General features: G+C 37.5%; 1 protein-coding gene across 1 annotated transcript in view; it reads right to left on the reverse strand.

Moving 5' to 3' along the window:
* The window catches only part of BPNT2 (3'(2'), 5'-bisphosphate nucleotidase 2), a 59,330-nt gene that overhangs the window by 16,756 nt on the left and 20,510 nt on the right, over positions 1–22,064 (reverse strand). Inside the window, exon 2 of the mRNA XM_001368458.4 lies at positions 5,107–5,269. Within this exon, the coding sequence (XP_001368495.1) occupies positions 5,107–5,269 (163 nt within the window). The remainder of the gene's footprint in view (positions 1–5,106; positions 5,270–22,064) is intronic.

Consider the following 22,064-nt stretch of genomic DNA (forward strand, 5'->3'; position numbering starts at 1 on the left):
GATGACTAATGGAGGGGAAAATTGACCAGGAGTATACTAAAGATCACAAAACCAGGAGGAGGAAACAGACATCAAAATCAAGGAACTGACTTTTTGGGGGGTGGGAGACTAGGTCTCCCTATCCTGCCTGGTAGGAAGTGCAATGGCTACTCCCAGTACTGATCCCATTGGCTGCTGGACCCAGAAGCTTAGATCTATTCTTCTTTTGACCTGGGCTGCTTCATTCCTACTACAGCTCAGAACTACTCAAGAGGTCTCAGACTTTCAGAAGAAATGGCAGGTATGTGCCATCACATGCAAAAAGAAACAAATTACAAACCTGGAACAAGACAAGATTTATTAGTAATATGTTGGAATTCTCTTCTCCTAAAAGTATAATTCTTGATAAATAATTCCTCTCCTGAAGGTTTCTCCACCTTCTTGAAGAATAAAGAACTGGGGGTAAGGAGGGGGGCAACTGGGTAGCACAAGTGGATTGAGAGCCAGGCCTAGAGATGGGAGGTCCTAGGTTCAAATCTGGCCTCAGACACTTCCCAGCTGTGTGACCCTAGGCAAGTCACTTAATCCTCATTTCCTATTTTTAAAAAAAGAATAAAAAATTGGTTTTAACAACTGGACCCTGGGTATGGAGTATATTCCTCAATGGAGGAACTAGTATTCTGACCAAGAAGGAGAAAATAAATTTCCAAAATTGGCATAGCAGGAAACTACCCTTTGACCTAAAGATATTACCATTGGCATAAGCTTAAGTCAGAAACAAAGGTCCACTATATTTAATAATAATGATGACAACATTTTAAAAGAACTTACTCTGTCCTGGGTACTGTGCTAAGAACTTTATAATTATTATCTCATTTTATCTTCACAACCACTCTGGAATGTAAGGGCTATTATTCTTCATAATAAGACTATGCATTAGCAAAGAATAGGAAAGAAAGTTGGTGTTCATTAAGTGAGAAAAAGTAAAAAAAAGAAAAACTTATGGCAGATGAATGGAATGGTATATGAATGATACAGACTGAAATTAGCAAAACCCTGAGAATAAATTAAATGGAAGTCAATCTCCACCATATTGGATATTTTTACTTATTTCCTTTTCTTTGTCACAGGGAAGGCCAAAGAGGGTAATGCTAAAATTTAATATAAAGAAAAAATATTAAGAAATTTTTTTAAATGGGGAATATAGATTGAAGCAATCTCAGAGTGATCACAGAGAAGAAATCTTAAGAATTTCTAATAGATAATAAAGGGAAAGTCACATGTAGTATGACATGCACTCTTAATTTGCAGAAAAGGAATATGATAAGAGTTTAAAGAAATTCAGAGAGGCAGAAAGAACCGTATGGATTAATGAGTAAGTTCAGGGTGATAAAGGGTATAATAGAATAAAATTCTGATGAAAAAAGCTAATAAGTATGCAGCATAGTCCTGTAAGGACAGTGTAAGGAACTAATGCTCAGTGAATTAAATGTTAAGGACAACAAAACGACTTTTTTAATTGTTTGTAGGAAAAATAAATAAATGAAGAGAAAAGGTTCATTCTCAGTATGGAAAGATGATGACAAAAGTCAAAGAGAAGGTTGAATGACTCAATTAAAAGAAAATTTCTTCACTAAGGGAATTCCTATACTAAGGAAAATAATCTTCAAACTGAGGATAAAATAAAAACAGCAGTAAGAAGAAAATCTAGACAAGCAAGACATGATAAGAAATCATAGACTTGCCCACAAAATATTTAAATCACCAGACTTTTATGAACTATATATCACAAGGCACAGAAAAATATTCAGGTGTTTTTGCTCTGCTATTGTCATTGGTTTTTTTTTTTTAAATTGTGGTGAACAGGAAAAGTACTTTAAGATGGGGAAAAAGGTAAATGTCCCAATTTCTTCTTTAATGGGGAGAATTTGGATTCTTCAAACAAAAGACAAGTAGACGAGTTCAAGTAGGGGAAAAATTGTCAAAGATAATATTAATCGGTAAGCTTGTAAGCATTTATAAAAGAAAATAGCAACAACTAGAAGACAGCATGAATTATTCAAAAAGTCATCTTAGACTAAAACTAAATTCATTTTGGGGGGTCAAGATTGGTTATCAGAAAGGGTAAAAAGGGAAATACTATATCCATACCATACTTTTCATTCTCATATGACATAACAGTATCTAGTTAGGCATATCCGGAACTGATGAACAACGGGATTAATTAGTTTTGATTAATGGATCAATATGAAGTTCAAGAAGTCTCTAGTGGAGTATAACAGGGATCTGTCCTTGGGTCTGTTCTCTATGACAATTTAACTGCTCAACTGGATCATGTTTATTAAAGATGCTGATGACATAAAAATAGGAGTCAGCTTACGAATCGAAAGACAAAAATCAGGAATCACAAACTGACTAAGGACCAAAACTGATGGGATAAAATTTAATAGGGAAAATATAAAGTTCTATATTTGAATTTTTAAAAATCAATTGTACAAACACAGAAAGGGTGGGAAGAGACATCTAAACAACTTTTCTACTAGTCAAAGGGAATCTGAATTTAGGTCTTCTTGACTTCAAGCTCAGCCTGCCATACAGGATGACATGATGACTCTTCTTTGAAGGGGATTACTATGAAGAAGAATTAGAGGGGGATTACTTTCCAGACATGTGGTAGAATTATTAAATTTCTTCTTAGCCACAATAGGAATTATGAATGGAAATTATTGTTCAGATTCTTTGCGACTCTCTTTGGGATTTTCTTGGCAAAGAAAACTGGAGTAGTTCTTCTCCAGCTCATTTGATAGATGAGGAAACTGAGGCAAATAGCTAGTAAGTATCTGAAGTAAGATTTGAACTCAGGAAGAGTCTTCCTGACTGTAGGCCAAGCATTCTATCCACCATACTACTTAGCTACCCTATGAATAGAAGTATAGAGAAGCATATTTTATTTCAGCATATGGAAAAACAGTCCAGAAATGGAATAGGTTGCTTCACAAAGTATCAGAAAAAGGAAAAAGTTCATAATCATTAAGGCTGTCCAAAAATAGAATGAACTCTTTTAGAAGTGAGTTCCCTGTTGCTTCAAGCCTTCAAGCATGAACTACATAACCATCTATAATATGTTTTATAATGGAATCCTGTTCGGGTACAGGTTGGAAAAGACAATCCATGAGGTTGCTTCCTGATCAGTGCTTGTGAATCTGGGTCCTGTAACTAAATCATAGTTATTAGAGAAAGGATTAGCATTAGAGAATGGATTGACCATGAAAGGTTTGTGTATAATCCTTTTATTTGTTAAAAGGTTCTATGCTTGGGTCAGTTAATTTAAATCTTTAAATCTAAAACTGCTTAAAGATTAAGTGATTAAACCACCTCAGAAGTCAATGTGTTGTTGAAAAAGGAAGTAGTTGTGAAAAGCTTCTAGATAAATGCTGGCTACATTCTAGTCTTCATTTAGTCACTAATTGGACCTATTTGCTCATAGGCAAATCACTTAACCAACCTGGCCTTCCATCTCTTCATCTATAAAGTGATGAGGCTAAATTTTGTTGTTTAGCTGTTTTCAGGTATGTCCCAACTCACTGGGACCCCCATTTGGGGTTTTCTTGGCAAACATACTGGAGTGGTTTGCCATTTCCTTCTTCTGCTCATTTGCGAGATGAAGAAAATGAGGCAGATTATATCTTTTATATTATATTTAAAAATTAAAAAATTTAAATATATGTATATATTTTAAAATACAGAAAACAAACCCTTATATAATGTAAAAATAGACTTGAAACCAGGACTTCAATCCCCAGAAATCTTTGCTCCACTTTCCCAGGGTGCTTTGTAATCTCACTGGGTTCTCACCTGGGCCGAGAGCAAAATCATTATTTAGAGGGTCTCTGCCCATGGCGGGTTCTTCTCTTCCTGGCTCCGCTGGCAAACAGATGCGTCTCATGATGTGAGTGAAATTTGGGTGGGCCTCATGGCCTACCTAGCATGTACTTCTCTTGCTTGTATTTTCTTTAATCCTTAATCTTCAATGAACCTCTAAAAACATAATAATCCTTGCAGAGAGAAACTAATTTCTACCTGCCTCAATTTTCCTAAGTTTTAACTGTTACATCCTACAGTAGAATCAATACTAAGAATTGGTCTAAGGCAGAAAAGTGGTAAGGTCTAGGCAACTGAGGTTAAGTGGCATGGGTCTTAGGCCAAATTTGAAACCAAGATCTTCCATCTCCAAGACTAGCTCTCTATTCACTGAGCCACCTAGCTGCACTCACAATATAAATATTTAACCACCTATATCTATGGGTGGAAAATAACATCACTTCATTCCACCTAACTGGGGAAAATAAAAGTTGACTTTTTCCTCCTAACAAATAGTGCTATTTTTTAAAGTTGCAGGAATGAGACACTAGGATCACTACAGTTTAAAGCAAGAGAGGGCCCCAGAATTAATCTATTCTTCATGCTATACCGTATACAATAAGTTTTTTTAAGAGTTTCATTCCAAAAAAAAAAGTTTCCTCTGAGACTGACACTAGATCACAAAAAGTTACTATTGTGGTTCCCTTAATTCTTTAGTTTATAACAGGGGTCCCCAAACTATGACCCACGGGCCACATGTGCCCCCCCCCGGCCATTTATCTGGCCCCCACTGTACTTCCGGAAGGGGCAGCTCTTTCATTGGTGATCAGTGAGAGGAACACTGTATGGCAGCGTCGCAAAGCGCGGCATCACTCACATACAGTACTACTTCCGGTGACATAATCCTTTGTGTGGAGCCTTGGATTGAGAGTAACTGAATGAGAACGAGGCGCCGTGCAAAGGATTATGTGACTGCACAATGGAAGATGTCAGCATGATGAGCAGGATCCGGGGGAGGGGATTCTGCACTGTGTATATTGCTGCCTGGTATAGTGGTGGTGGTGATGGTCCTGTGCAAGGTGTGACAGGCCCATCACAGCCAGCACTGCAGCCTCTGCTATCCCAGACAGCGGTATACAGATTTGTTCATAGTTTTGTTTTGTTTTTTTATAGTCCAACCCTCCAGTGGTCTGGGGGACAGTGAACTGGCCCCCTGTGTAAAAAGTTTGTTATAAACTTTATAACAATCAACTAATCTAGAATTACCTGTATATTCCTGTGTAGCATCAAGTGGATCAATCCAGACAGTAACACTTTCTGCTGGAACCTCTTTGGGTTTGGTTATCTCCCTCAAAATATCTTCTGGAATATTGTGATCCCACAAGATAACTTCCTGGTCAGCTGCATCCACATGTTCTTCAGTATTAATCTGGGGTAAAAAGCAATACTTAAAGAAGTACAATCAAGAACAAAATGGGGAGAAATATTTCAGACTTTGCAACTAGTTTTAAGAAAACAATAATATAACATTTGTACAAGGTGTTTTGTGTTTTTTAAAGGGCTTCTAATGCATGGATACAACAATCTTATAAAAAAACATGGAAGGATAGGCATTATTTTAAAGAAGTATCAATTGAGGCTCAGAAAGTTTACATCACTTGCCCAAAGTAACAAAGAGTTATATGGCGGAAGGTATCTTCTACTCTACTTGTCTTGCTACAAAATGGAAACAGATCATCATCAAAGGGAATCTCAATCTCACATTCAACTTTAAAGACAACCTATATACAATATCAAACAGTGGACAACTTTAGGATCTTGAAAGCTGAGATATCAATTTAAAGTAAAGCTGTATAAGATCTAACACTTCCTGACAAAAAAGAACTGATCAAAAAGTGTGAGAATAACATCTGACCTTTGGCTCAATGAACACAGTTAGAACGAAAAACTAGAAAATCAAACTGAAAGGTAAATACGCTACAAGAATGGAAACTCAAGAAACAAATAAGCTACAGTATTTTGGGAAAAATTTTAGTAAATGCTAGAAATATGATGATGAGAGCAGAAGAATGGCACAGTGGATAGAGTACCATCCTAGGACTCAGGGGAAGACCTTGGGTTAAAGTCCACGAGATACTTAATAGCTGGGTGACCTTCAGGCAAGTCACTCAACCTTTACTGGACCTCAGCTTCCTTATCTGTAAAATTGAGATGATTATCTTTTTTCCCCAGAGCATTATTTCAAGAGCAAGTTTCCTAACTACACATAGAATGTGAATTAATTTATAGAGATCAGATTTATATGTGACACTTCAAGAAATCAAATTGTTATGTAAAACAAGGCATATCCATGCTCTATCTCTCTACACAGAAATGACTTAAGGTTATAAATTTAATTTAGTTACTTATTCTATCAAAGTATTTCCATACAAAAATCAAAGACCCTTTACCACCCCTAGAAATGTGGCAGGCAAGGACATGAGTACCCTTCAATAAGAGATCAGTAAAGTGGTATGACAAGACTTTTTTGTTTTCTCCTCTTTAACAATGCCTCTTTATGGCTAGTCCAGAGCCTGCTCATGGCTTGTAATTCCATGGCCAGATGTCATGCCCTTACAGTACAGAAATCAGGGCCGACATGGGGAAAACACCAGACAAGTTACCACTGACCCACACGGGTAGAAATCAGAGGTCACAACTACATTTTAATATTTTGAAACACATCCTGATATCAGGGATAATATAATATAGAAAGGGCTAGAAGGAGGGAAAACATTATCAAAACATGTCTTAAGCCTTAAGCCTTAAAAAAAAAAAAACAACTGATAGAAGTCAGTAGTATGGCAGCAAACTGTTCACCAAAATCAGTTGATTGGCACCCAAGAGTAATTAAGCAAATATTTGGTATTCAAAAAAAATATTTGGTATTCTATCAAATAAACTGAAGGATTAGAATGATTCAAAAACAAGGGAATGAACACTTTTTAAAAGAACTACAGTACTAGGTCATTCATTAAATATTTATTAAGTATTTGCTATGTGCAGAAGAAGGCAATGGAGAAAATTTTTATTACTCAATCTTTCAGTCAAGTCTGACTGCAGGATCCCATCTGGGGTTGTGTTGGCAAAGATACTGGGATACTTTGCTATTATTTCCTTCTCTAGCTCATTTTGCAGTTGAACAAACTGAAGCAAAGAGGGTTAAGTGAATTGCCTGGAGTCACACTACTAGGAATTGTCTGAGGCCAGGTTTGAACTCAGAAAGATGAATCATCCTGACTCCACTCCCCATACTCTATCCACTGTGCCCCTCACTGGAACAAATACTAAATTCTAAATATACTAAATTCAGGTAAGACATAGTCCCTTCTCCACAAGGAATTTACCCTGCAAAAAGGGTAAGATATAAATGCAGATAACCATTACATACATATTGCATGATGATTATTTTGTTTGGTCCACAATTGTCATTTCCTTGGTATAGGGAACTCCTATTGTAGAAAATGAATTCAGGGACCCCAGGTTAAGAGTCTTGGCCTTGGAGAGCTCTAGCCTGGAGACTATGAAGGCTTAAGTGACTTGCTGAAAGCCTCAGAGCAAGTATGTATCTGAAATGGAACTTGACCAAGGTTACCTTCTGACTCCAAAACTGACCCTCCATCCACTAGGCCAGGCTGTCTGAGACAAATGTATTAGGGAAGTCCCAAAACAAACTGTTAGATGAAGTCTGGGGTGGAAGACTGTCATTGATTAAGGGCTGGTATTCATAGTCTACATCAATGTAGTTTACAAAAATTGAGGTGAAAATCTTGATTCTGGTGCAGCATCATGTCTTTCCTGATCCATCCCAGTGCTCTTTGCCAGCACTCCCAACCCAACACCCAAATTTCTCCTTGATTTTATTTCCTATATACCTTTAAATTATGTTGTCTCCTCCTATATAATCTAAATTCCCTTAAGTGAGGGCAGAGATTTGCATTGTTGTTCCTATCACTGGCACCTAGGACAGTGCTAGCACAGGGTAGGTCGGTCCTTGATCTACACCATGGATGATGATGTTGGCCTGTCCCAAACTGTTTCCTTGGCAGAAATTACTACCAGTATCCCATTTCTCTCTCTTGATCTTTAGATAACAATAGGCTGAACAGAAGCAAAAGGGGCAGGCTGAGCTGATCAAAGGCTACAGCACCGTGATAGCAGATTCCAACATCTGCAACTGCCACGGAATTTCTCTTCTTCATCAGCATTTGTGAGAGGCAGTTCTCTCCAGGCCTCTCACAAATACTGGTTGCACAAGATCCGAATTACCTCTTCCACTTGAGCCCTCATGACACCAAAAACCAATAAACCAACCTGCAAAACAAAGCTCCCTTTCCTCTTTATCCTCCTCCATTTCCCCCTTTTATGCCATTGCTTCATTTAAACAGAGCCTGACATTGTAATCCTTTCATGAAGTTTGCTTTCCCTGGCAAATTGGAAGAGAGCTTTGGAACCGAATGCACGAAATATCTTATTAAGTATCCATTGCTTCCCATTTCAGAACTGAACTCATAGACCACATTTCTTTATTTCACCTCCTTCTACCTTGGGTTTTGGTTGTGTTTATATTTTTTTGGATTTTTGTGCCAGCTTAAAAAATTTACCTATCAGTTTGTGATTGACCTGTGGCTAGTCACTTAATTTTATCCATTTCCTCATCTGAAAAATAAATAATACCTGGACTAGCTAATTCTCAGTGTTATTTTAAGGAAAACACTACCTTAAAATGTTGTGTATGTGTGTGTGTATATGTATGTATATTACATATATATATGATATGTGATAATATATATTTGTATTATAACATCATACTAAATTATGTATTATATTAACTATATTACACATAATTTAACATAAACATATTAATATATATATTAAAAATAAATGTGAGAAGTTACTTTAATCTACTTCAGTAACAAAGATCAGATTAGAAAAACCAAGAATGACTATTATCTTACTTTGGAAAGTCTAGTAACAATGTTAATGAAGACTTTGAAGTTTATGTAAGCATATTAACAAGGAATAAAAACAAAACCCTCCATTTTAATTTCTTTAGAAATATAAAGGACTTTTAGAAAAGAAATATTAAGGAATGATATTCTCACTGGTCTAAAAACCCCTTCCAGATATTTTTTCTTTAGATGGGTTAAAATAAGGAACAAAAGGGCTTTCTTGGGAAAATGGATTAAAGATAATAACCAAAACAATGGCACTACTATTCTCCTCCCAGTCACCCAGACACGCAAACTAGGTTAGGTGTCTTCCTCCATTCCTTACACTCTTACCACATCATATCTAATCTCTTGCCAAGTTCTGCCACTTCTATCATAGCATCCCTCATGTGGCAACCGTGTGGCAGAGTACATAATAACTAAACTTAGAACAAAAAGGACCTCTAATCTGATTCAACATATTAACTTAACCCACCCCCTGAAGAAACAAGACTAAATCATCCAAGCACAATATCCTCTTCCCATAAATACAGAAATGATGGGGTTACCACCAATGCTTCTCTATTCAGAAAGGATCCCCTGATCGCTACCCTAGCAATCCTTAAGGAGAGGCATCAAGAAAGGAACTGAGTTGGAAGTTTGTTATTTTAACCTGTTGTGATTCTTTCCTTGTTCAATACTCTCATTAATATTACTCAAATCCTCCTGGCAAAGCACATGTCTGCAGGGATGGGGGATCATATGGGTCTTGTTCTATTGCTATGCTTGGGTAATTAATGCTAATTTCTTAATTGCTTCTGGTAGACATGCCTCCGATGCAGAGTACAGTATTAATATTTTCTTTTCTTTGACATGTATCAAGCCAATGAGGTTTAATTTATCATCATATTATTTCAGTTCAGTTCAAGAAGCATCTGGTATGAGAGGAACTACAGGAATGGCTATTCCCTAGGCATTCAGGTCACAAAGACAAAACAAACAAATCAACAACCGCCCCAAAAAGCAGCCCCTTCCTATACTTAAGGTTGGGCAGCTGGGTGGCACAGTGAATAGAAGTCAAGAACACATCTTTCTGAGTTCAAGTCTGGTCTCAGACATGTATTAGCAATGGGACCCTTAATTCTGTTCCTAATCTGTCAAAGGAACTGGAAAATTAAAAGTTAATGGCAAACCATGTCACTGTCTTTGCAAAGACAATTCCAGTTGGGGTCACAAAGAATCAGACATGATCTTTTTTCTTTGGTAAGGACTGGAAAGGTGTCTATCTATAAATGAGAAGTCAGATTTAGGGTCTTATTTGTGAAAGAGCCAGGAGGCCAGTGTCATTGGCTTGAAGAAGGTGTGGTTGGGGAATGAGGCTTGGAATTTTCTCCTTTCTTATCTCTAACTCAGGGCTTCCAGATGAAATCCCCTCTTCTACAAAATGTCTTTCCCAGGGGTAGCTAAGTGACTCAGTGGGGACTGAGAGCCAAGCCTAGAGACAGAATGTTCTGGGTTCAAATATGGCTTCAAGCACTGGCTAGCTGTATGACCCTGGACACACATCACTTAACTCCCTTATAGCTCTTCTGCCTTGGAAGCAAAGCTCACCACTGATTTTAAGACAAAAGGTAAGAGTTTAAAAAAGACAAAGAAAAAGTCTTTCCCAATCCTCCTTAAAGCTGATTTGTATTATCTCCAATTTAACTTGTGCATATCTTTATACCTAGTTGTTTTCATGTGGTCTCCTCCAATGGATTTCCCCCCTTGATTTCCTTTGTATTTCCATTGTTTAGGATAGTGCCTGGAACAAAACAGGTATGGGATGCTTACTGAATAACTGAGCTGTAAAGTTACTTTTTCTCTAAAAAAAAAAAATTCTGTAACATCTGTCTTAATGAAATTTTTTTTCAAAATCAAAAATAATATAACACCACTAATTTAACTCTAATTCTTCTTTTAGATCATTCCAGTAAAAATAACTTTACTTGGCATGTGAAACAGAAACTCTTATGATGATGAACTTCACAATCTTTTCCTAAATAATCTTTAGGAAAATAAAATAAGAACAAATGCCATAATCACGAAGGGAAAAATATAAATAATCTTTTGTTGTTGTTATGAAAAAAGTAACCAAGGCCCTTTTGCTTTCATATTAAGAGACCAATGATCTACCTCTAAAGGTGATAAAAAGTGTATATGGGGGAAGAAGGGAAGACAATAGCAACCTTATATAAAGCTGCTGGTCAACAGCAAGGTGGGTCACGTTGGATCTAGCTATGGTTAACTGACCATAAATTGGTGTTTAGGGCCAAGGGTTGAGAGCTAAAAGGCTTAATCTGGGGCTGAAAGCTTAGCAAGCAGTACTGAATGAAGAAAGTTGGAGACTTTATTAAATTAACCCCGAACATGGTGGTCATCAAAAGATTTGTATTAATTTAATCTAGGATACTTTGGGGTATGGATGTAATAATGGATATGTACGTATATATATATATATATATATATATATATATATATATACACATACACACACACATATATATGTATTTGTGTGTATGTATGTGTGTCTATGCACATATATGTATTTTTATAATTAATAATATAATATATATATATAATATAAAAAATTTTTATAAATAAAAAAATATTTTATTTCCCCCAAATTACATATTCTTTAAATTTTGGGTCCCAAATTCTCTCCCTCCTTTCTATCCTTCCTTTATCACTTGTTCCTATACCTGCCACCTCCCTGAGATGATAAGCAATCTGATATAGATTTTACATGTGCAATCATGGAAAATAATAATGGCTATATAACCTAAAGCTAGCTACCTAACAATTTTTTTTAAGTATTCATTCGCTTTCAGAAAAGTCTCTCAACTTTCATGGAATATCACTTTCTTCAAGCAAGTTTGAAAGTTACAAGAACAAGTTTATGGTACTGATTTGACACCAGGTAACAGAGGAAAATAGAATTTAGAAAGAGACAGTCTAGTCTGACCCTTGCATTTCATATGAGGGAAGTGAAGTCCAGTGTGGGGAACCAATTTGACTAAAGTCACCAAGATTTTAATCCAGTTGCTCTGATTCTGATTCCACAACTCTTGCCACTACCTAAGCCTCAACACACCCTTTCTGAGCAATGTCACTATGGGAAACAGCAGCAGCATGTTATTAATGTCAGCTCCTCTATGCAAAAATGGGCATAGTAAGCATGTAGTCTTCCCAAGCTTTTCTTTCTAGATCTGAAGACAGTCACCATTAACGTGCTTTCAGACCTCGGGATGAAAGGCACTATTGAAATACATCTTTAGGACCCCTAATTCCCATACCCAATAATCTTTTAAAGAGCTAATTCACTCTTACAAGTCCTGGGCATTTGGGTAACCATGTTATTAGCTTAGTTTTATATATAGGGAAACCAAGGCTGGGAGAGGGAGGGCCTTGCCCGCACACAGTCCAAGAATCAAAGGGAGCTAAGAATAAAGATGAAAAATATTCATTCTGTCTTCTTTGACTTTGTACTCCCATTATTAGGTGACTCAAGAACAAAGCTAAAAAATTAGAGCTCAGCCTCTACTTTCTCCAAGGCATAGAGTGCCTTTGGCACCTAAGAGTGTTAGGTCAGCATTCTGCAGTTTTTTATTCAACAACAGAATCCCTGTCTTCAGAAGACCTTAACAATCTAATAAACACAAGTAGAGAGCTCCAAGAACACTTCATTCTGGTATTTGGCTTATGGTTCATGCTATGGCACAGATCACAGAAGAAAAAGAAACTCGAAAATTTTAAAAGGCAGGACAAAAAGCAAAATTTTCTCACTGGCTGAATGGGGAATGATCTCATTCTGTTCCATAATTTTTTTTTAAACATTGACTTAAAGACAGTTATTAAAGTGAGAGCCAAAAAGAAGCTGAGAGGGATTGCTAATATGCTAGGAACTAAGATCCACAAAAGATTTAAACAATCTAGAAAGACAGACCAAATTTAAGAAGACATAACCTAATAAGGATGAGTAAAAACCCAACTGCTTATATTCAAAAGATGGGAAAATGGGGCAAGCCATGATAGTGAGACAAAATTATATTTATATGAAAATTGTCATTTATTTACTCTTTTAAAGTTTATAAACGGCTTTCCTTGGAATGACAAAGCCAATGTAATTTATAGGATCAAAGATTGATGGTGAGAGGGATGTTGGAGGCCATCTAGTTCAATGATGTCAAACTCATACTAATCAATCATTAAAATCTAACATAAGGATCCCCTGTGGGTTGCATATTGACTAAGAAAAACCACACATGAACATTATGTTCTTTTTCTATTTTGATTTATTTTGTTACATACTCCCAATTATATCTTAAATCTGGTCCAGTTTCACTGAGTGCAGGCTGAAATTCTTTTGTATTTGACACACCTCTCATCTTCTAAACTTCCCACTTTAGAGATGAGGAACTGAGGCCCTGAGAGGTTAAGTTATCTGATCAAATCAAATCACAGCAGTAGTAAAAGAATCAGAATCTGAGCCTACTAAGTCCTCTCTGACTCCAAAATCCAATGCTATTTTCCATACTACCCTTTTTTTAAACCCTTACCTTCCATCTTGGAGTCAATACTGTGTACTGGTTCCAAGGCAGAACAGTGATAAGGGCTAGGCAATGGGGGTCAAGTGACTTGTCCAGGATCACACAGCTGGGAAGTGTCTGAGACCAGATTTGAACCTAGGACCTCCCATCTCTAGGGCTGGCTCTCAATACACTGAGCCACCCAGCTGCCCCCCTCCATGCTACCTTTTTAAGAACCATGATAGAAGAATAAAAGCTCCATGAGAATTGGGATTATTTTATTCTTATGATTTGCATTCCCAATGCCTACCTCTAGCAAATTTTCTAGAAAATATTTTTTGTCTTTGCTGTTGTTTAGTCATGCCCAACTCTTTGGAACATCATTTGGAGTTTTCTTGGCAAAATGATTTGCTATTTCCTTTTCCAGACCATTTGCCAAATGAGGAAACTGAGGCAAAAAGGATTAAATAATTTGCCCAAGGTCACATACAACTGATAAATTTCTGAGGCTGAATTTGAATTCAGATCTCCCTGATGCCAGGTCTGGCACTCTATGAAGTGAACCAAAACTCGCTGCTCTGACTAGAACAGTAAGCTTTTAATAAATGATTATTGATTTGAATAAATGCTTATTGATTGACTGATTGATCAAAACCCCTCTATGATAACAGAATAAATGGTTTTTGTGAGGGTCTGTGACTAAAATAAAAAATCATCCCTCTGGTAGAGAGCCCTCAAGTAATGGTTTAGTTCTCTCCTAACTTAATTAGGCTAATCTATAACGGTTTTATATATCCAAACTTTTTCATACTTTGGGAGAAATCTGTTACAGAGTCCCCCATTAGCTAGGTAGCTCAGTGGATAGAGCACTGGGCTTGAAGTCAAGAACACTATACTTCAAACATTTGGTCTATTCTCTGCTAGCTGATGTTGATGCAATGCAATCCTTACAAATAATTGCTTTAAACAACTTAGACAAAAGACAAAAAAACCTGCCAAAAATATATTGTCATAATACTTAACTCAAACTACTGCGTACTTTTCAGGTTGTAGAAAGCCATTGCTTAATCTATAAATGGCATTATGTTTAAAAACATGAGGAATTACTGATAAAATGGTAAAATAACACACTGTGGTGTTACAACATGTGCTACGTGTGTATATTTTATATTCAAGGGTTGAGAATTTAGCAAAGGGCTAACTAGCTCAAATGTGAATGACTGATTACTAAAATGTAATTTGGTTAATCCCAGATGATTGTCTTCAGATGGAATTGGGACCAAGACTAATTTTTTCAACAAAGCAAAAAAAATTAGTTCAGCCTTTCTAGCTGTGTGACCCTGGGCAAGCCACTTAACCCTGTCTGCCTTAATCCACTGGCAAAGGAAATGGCAAACCACTCCAGTATCTTTGCCAAGAAAACCCATGGACAGTTTGGTCAGTGGGGTTGCAAAGAGTCAGATATAACTCAATAACAACAAACTCAAATACTTTTTTCAGTTATACATTCCTCATTTTGAGAAAGATATTGATAAGCTAAAGTATATTCAGGGAAGGACACAGTACGGTAATAGGATTTAATCATGCACAGAACAAACACCTGAAAGAACAGAGGAATATGTTAGCCAAAAAAAAAAGAGATAACTCAAGGAGAGATATTATTGCTATTTCAAAATATTTCATAAGAATCCAACTAAAAACTACAAGGGAATTTAGAGGTCGTATATCAAACTCTACTCTTTTATTTTTTTTACAGAAAAAGGCATTGAGATCCCCAAAATACCAAGTGATGTGTCTCCAGGGGTCCCAGTTTATATGTGGGGTGAGTAAGATAGAAGACCAGAAAGGCAAGGGGTTTTATATTTATTTGATCCTGAGATAAGAGCAAACCACTGGAGTTTACTGAATGTGACATGGGAAGACCTGTGCTTTAGGAAGATCATTTTGACAGCTGAGTGGATGATGGGCTGGAATGGAGAGACCACTGAGGCAGAGACCAACCAACAGGATGCTGCAGCACTTGGGTGTGAGATTACAAGGGTCAGCACCAGAGAGGTGAAAGTGCCTGAGGAGGGAAAGGGTTCTATAAAGGAAATGTTACAAAGGCAGAAATGACAAGACTTGGCAAGAGACTGCATGTAGGTGGTGAGAGTAAAGGAAATGATCCAGGGTTGAGAGCCAGGCGAACAAGGAAGAGGGAAATGTCCTCAAAGGTAATGGGGGAATTAAGAAGAAGGAAGGGTATGGAAGGAAATACAATGAGTTCATTTTTAGACATATTGGGTTTGAGATGTCTCCTGAACATCCAGTTTGAAATATTCAACAGGCAACTGGAAACAGAAGACTGGAGGTTCCGAGAAAAGTGAAGGCTGGAAAGAAAGAATGGAGAATCATCAGCACAGAGATAAAAACTGAATCTCTGGAAGCTGATGGGATCACCAAATCAAATGATATAAAAATGAAAAAAGAAGAGAACCTAGGCGATTGCACTGGGGAACCCCCAGGCATTTTTAAAGTTCTATTATGTGCCAGTTACTTATGTGCCAAGTCCTGGGGATGTGGATATAGGCAAGAAAAGACGCTGAGACTCCATTACAGCTTACATTTTAATGGAATGGAAGAGGGGAATGGACGCATAAACCTGGCTTAGAAAAGGGCAGCAAGTGACCTAGTTCTGGAAAAGAAAGGGAAAAACCTATCTCCCAGAGGCTAAGCAGAGCACAGGTTCCAGTGCAAAAGATGTCTGGAGTGCAACAGTGTGGCTTGGAAGTAGCCAGAGAATGCCACTAGCTACAATTTTAAAATGTGTAAGAATGATGTCTCCAGCAAATTTTTGGATTGCTGCCTATTTGGGTATACTTACATTATATCTAATTAAAGATCTGTCCATTTGGCTTGCCCCAGGTTGCCATAATCTATACAGCAGTCACACTCTGGCTGGGTTCTCCAAGCTTTGCTAGTAGAGCCACACTTTGATAGACAATACCCCAGCTGGAAAGATTTTGAGTATAGGTCTTACAAAGTAGTACAGTAATGCTGTCTGAGGGCCAGCTTACCTAAATCTTGGAAGTTAACATGAGAAGTTGGACCACCTGATGGCGTTTGTAACCCCACGACTTCTACCTACCATAGTACCAAGAGCCTCCACTAGAGTAGTCACCATCACCATCAGCTTTAGCCAAGAGAACTCACTCTCCCTCTCTCTCTCCCCTTCTCTCTCTCCCCCTTCTCCCCCCTCTCCCCCCCCTCTCTCTCCCTCCCACTCCCACTCCCACTCCCACTCCCACTCCCTCTCCCTCTCCCTCTCTCTCTCTCTCTCTCTCTCTCTCTCTCTCTCTCTCTCTCTCTCTCTCTCTCTCTCTCTCTCTCTCTTCCTCTCTGTGTCTCTGTCTGTGTCTCTCCCCAACTCCCCTCCTCAAATCAATGAAGGAGTGAAAATAAGCATATAGCAGACTCCAGGGCAGAATACATCTTTATTTTTTTATTTTTATACACAGATGTCCTAATAATGATGTTTATTCACCCTATGGATAGTCAATACTTGCTGTCTAAAGTCATTCAATAGGGAAAAAGTGGGAAAGAATTCTAAAATTTAAGTTCCTAAGGCAATACAGGAATGGATGGCTCCACAATGGCATGTGAGGAAAGCGGATAGTTTAAAAAAAAAAGAAAAAGAAAAATGTCAATATTTGTTATTTCAGTTTACTTTGGTTAAAGATGATCACAGTGAAAAGATCAATGTAAAAGCTATTAAATAATCAAACTAGAAAGCCCTATAAAGAGAAATTATCATTACTGTCCATAGCTCACCACTTAGAAGTTAAAGTATTTCACTGATATTTATTTCAAATAAGCAAAAAAGACCGACAAAGGAACTGAAATCAATATGGTATTTGGAAAATGTTGCTAGGGACAATAATTTAGGTGTGAAATTTCTAGACAGCAAGTTTGGAGAAAGACAAATTTTCAAGGCTCACATAAGCACAAGTGACTACAAATAATTTTCTAACATAGTTTTTTTCTTTCTTTTCCATAAGAAAAGGAAGCTGTCACGTCTCTCAACACTTTCCTTGAAAATGGAGAAACTAAAAAATGATGGAATTAAATTTAATTTAAAAATCATTCCACTACTTCCTAAAATTACACCTCCCAAATTGGATTCAGTAATCTTTTGAGACATAGAAATCTTTTATAATAGAAGATAATACTATAGGGGAGTGAGTACGGGGGCTGAATGATTTTACCTAATAACACTAAGCAGCAACAAACCCAGATGTGATCGTTATCAATATAATCAGGAACAAGTTTAAAGAATGTTCAAAATCCAGTGGATACACTCATTCTGTGCTTCTAAATTGAAGTTACTGGGGTGGAATAACTCTGAACACATTTAATTTTTTTTAAAACCTTGGAACTAATTTTTAATATCAATCCTAAGGCAGAAGGTAAAGGTATTAAAAAAAAAAAATCTCATCCTCAGGTCCAGAGTGAATATTCTTATCACTAATACTAGAGGTCCAGGGAAGATTTTTTTACTGGCTATCTGAATCTGAAAATATATAAATTGGGTCCAGAACTGACTAGAAAAAAAGAGAGTGCTGGATTGCCTTTGGGAAACTGATGAAGTTATTTTAATGGTCCCAAGCTGGTCCCTGAAATAAAGGTTTCTCTCTCTAAAATACTTATATTCTTCCAGCAATGTTATTTGGCTCCAAGTCATGGAATGCTATATATAATTTCTAGAAAAACTGCCACTGAAGATCATCCAAAAAAGATCATCCCAAAACTACAGATGCAAGATGAGACTTAGAAAACCACAACATCATGCAGATAATTTAGGAAGGCAAAGCAACACAAAACATGTTGTGGTAGAATCACTATTTGCAGACAGATGGCACATTGGATAGAGGGTCAGACCTGGAATCAGGAAGACTTGATTTCAAATCCAACTTTAGACCCTTAATGGTTGTGGAAGTCTGAAAAAAGTCACTTCATTTCTGTTTGCCTCAATTTTTTCAACTATAATATATGAGTTATAATAGCATCTATTTCCCAAGGTTGTTGAGATGGTTAAATGAAATAGCTATTAAGTGCTTACTTACATGGTGCCTGGCAGGAAATTACTAAAGAGAAATGCGTAGACAATTCTCCCAAGGTCTATGATGGTGCCAAATATGAGAGTAAAGTCCCTTCTCCAAAGGAAGGCTGGAGCAGTGTAGCTAAAATTGTTAGGATGGTCAATTAAGTTTAGGGATCTTGGATCAGTTGCAGATTCTGGGTTTTATAGCTTTAAATCTCCAGGCTATTTTGCATGTGTCTTGTCAAGGGGCCTTATATATATCTATAAGAGACTCTTGATCTAGTGACTCCTAGATCAACCTGATCAATTTCCCAGTAAACTGGAAGAGATCATCAAATGAGGGCCTGTGACTGGAGGCATCTAATACCTTAGAGCAAAATGGAGGTCAACTCAACTAGAAATGGGGGCCACTAAACTATACATAAGGAATTCTGCTGGCCACATATTGAGTTAGAAAAATACATATAATCATTATTAATGTTCTATTATATTTTTATTTATTTTGTTAAATATTTCACAATTTTAGTTTTCCATTTTAAATTTAATTTCCCAAATTTGATTTAATTTTCCCATTTTAATTGGTTCAGAGGACTCAAGTACTGAGAACTGTGAGTTTGACACCTCTATCTTCTAGAGAGCACAAAAGCAATTTTAACATAAAGCATTTTTGAACTTTATTGTAAGAGCTGTTCCTCCCCAACGATCGTTTAAAAAAGAAAAAAAAAGAGTTGACATTAGCTTTCTCATTCTTGAACTCTTTTGCCTTCAGAAATGAGATCAGAGCACTGAAGGAAGAAGCCTATCCATATATAATTTTCCTCTCTAGGAATGTTTTATGGTGACTTGGGGTAGAAGCAGGAAGGTGATGAGACCTGGGAATGGAGGAGTAACTAAACAATATTCTCAAATCCCAGATCTCCTTTGTAGAAAAAAGGGAGAATTTTGAAGTCCTTCAGAACCAAGATCTCTGATCCTTAGTAGAAGTCCATCCAGAAAAGGGATATTTCTGGGGCAGTGTCTCAAGAGTGAAAACCAAGTTCAAGAATTCATGCAGTGTTGGTTTTCAAATGGCAGACTTCTTCAAAACAAGTTTATTGAAGAAGAAGCAGCTCAACATGGCCCCTGACCTTAATTTTTTTTTTTTTTGAAAGGAGGGGGATATTTAGAAGATATTTGGTTCTTTTTATTTTCTTTTAAAATAATGGGTTACTTGGATAGGTGTAGCCAATGGGAAGGGGACACTTGTTCAGCAGCTCCCAAAATATGTTTATTTTCAGAGTGGGAGACAGCCTAAACTATACGATAATATTACCAATCTCTAGGACTCTGTGGGAAAGAGGAACTCAGTCCAATTCAGTAGTTTTTCATTCATGTTTGACTCTTCATGATCCCATTTGGGGTTTTTTGGCCTAGATATTGGAGTGGTTTACTACTTCTCATTTTACAGATGAGAAAACAGCCGAACAATATTAAGTGACTTGCCCAGAATCATATAACTAGTTAAGTCAAGACTTGAACTCAGGAAGTTGAGTCTTTCTAAGTCCAAACTCTTTGCTCTATATCCACTGTACCACCTAGCTATCCCAGTCAAAGTCTCACTGTAATATAAAAAGATTATCCCAATTCAATTACCCCAAATTCAATTACCTTCCAGGGAGAGCTTGATGGGCTTAACTGTATACATTTTTGCATGTTTTAGGGCCACCATGATTCCTTCTTATGTTCCACATTTTTCGAAAGAGAAATAAGGGCTTCCCCATTACCAATTTTTGCATTTCGCACCTTATGTGCATAGATGGGAGCTAGGTACTTTTACTGATATTAGGGAACGTAGATATGAACCATGGTGGAGATTTTCATGAGAATTCTAAGCCAAGAAGAGAAAATGATCTCAGGCTCAGCTCTCAGAATTATACTAGGATAGTGTTGGTGAACCTTTTAGAGGTGAAGTGCTGTGCCCCACCCCACACAGAAGGAAAAGCAATTCCATTGGGCCTCTGGGTGGGTGAAGTAAGGAATGTCCTCAGGCAGTGTAGAGGGGGAGGGGAGTGACCCAAGCTCTCTGCTCTGCTCTCCTCCAACTCTGCCATCTATGAGACACCCCACTGACCCTCTGTGCACTACCACTGGCTGCTGGGCAGAGGGGAGAGGGGTGGGGGATATGAAAAAATGTAGGCAGGCACTGTGGGGACTGGGGGAGAGGAGGAGCCCACCAGAGTCTCTCTGCAGGGGAGAGGGGTACAGAAGGGAGGGCCTGTGTCCCCAGAGAGTACTCTTTGGCACCTGTGCCACAGGTTTGCCATCACTGCACTAAGGTGAATAGAGTCCGGGTTAGGGAATAAAAGTGCCATGAGTTATAGAATACTGTCAGTATTTAAAACCCTATGAAATAGTTAGTAGAAATATTAATATCCTCATGCTAACAATGAGGAAATGGGGGCCCAGAGCAGAAGGGGAGAAGCCCTAGTCTCCTAACTACTCCCCAATATTCTTTCCATTAATATCAAGCTGATTTGTCATAGGTGGCAGGGTGAGTGGCATTCTCTAATCAGGTCTTAATTCAACTCTCTTCTCAAAAGGATATTAGCCAAAGGACAGCTAGATGGCTCAGTATATTGAGAGTCAAGCCTAGAACTGAAAGGTCCTGGGCTCAAGACACTTCCTAGCTGTGTGACTGGGCAAATCACTTAATCCCAAAATTTCCTAACCTTTACCACTTTTCTGCCTTGGAACCAATATACACACTATTGATTCTAAGATGGAAGGTAAGGGGGTTTGGGTGGGAAAAAAAAAAAGGATATTAGTCCCAGCTCTGGAGCAGTGTATAAAATGGGTACAAAACAAACAATAGCTCCAGGGCATTAATACCACAACTTCCCCAGCAGAATCTCTAAAGAACAATAACCACATGGAGAATAGATATGGGTAGTGACTGATGAGTCTCTGCTTCCCAAACCTTGATTAAATCTTTCTCCTCCTCTTCTTTCCACATAAACTCTCTTCAATGAAGAACATCCAAGGGAGTTCTTCAAAAGAGATATCAGCCAATGCCCTCATGTCTGTTTTCCTTAAGTAAGCTAATTAAAACAGTCCTAACCAGAAGTGCTGAGGTAGTCACTGCCTTCAGACCAGCATGCTAAATCCTGGCTAAAAACTTGTCTATGACTTAGACAGATGCCAGAGATAGGATCAGAGTCAGAGTGGCCTTTCAGGAGTGCAGGGGGTCTTAATGGCCAATAATCCTCATCTACAGCACATTGAAATAAGGAATAATAATTACGATTTTCCACAATGACTAATAGATTCTAATATACATACTGATGCCTATACTAATATAAGACAGAAGAAAAAAGCCCTTAATTGAGATGGAATGGCTAAATAAACCGTGATGTATTTATATGTGTGTTTGTATACACATGTCATATTACATCATATATACACACAAATATATAAATATGTATATATCTGTATTTTTGTCGTTCAGTCATGTCTGACTGTGACGCAATTTGGAGTTTTCTTGACAAAGATAGTGGAGTGGTTTGCCATTTTCTTCTATAGATAATTTTATAGGTGAGGAAACTGAGGCAAATGGAATTAAGTGACTTG

This window comes from Monodelphis domestica, chromosome 3 (genome assembly GCF_027887165.1).
Source record: "Monodelphis domestica isolate mMonDom1 chromosome 3, mMonDom1.pri, whole genome shotgun sequence".
NCBI lineage: Eukaryota > Metazoa > Chordata > Mammalia > Didelphimorphia > Didelphidae > Monodelphis > Monodelphis domestica.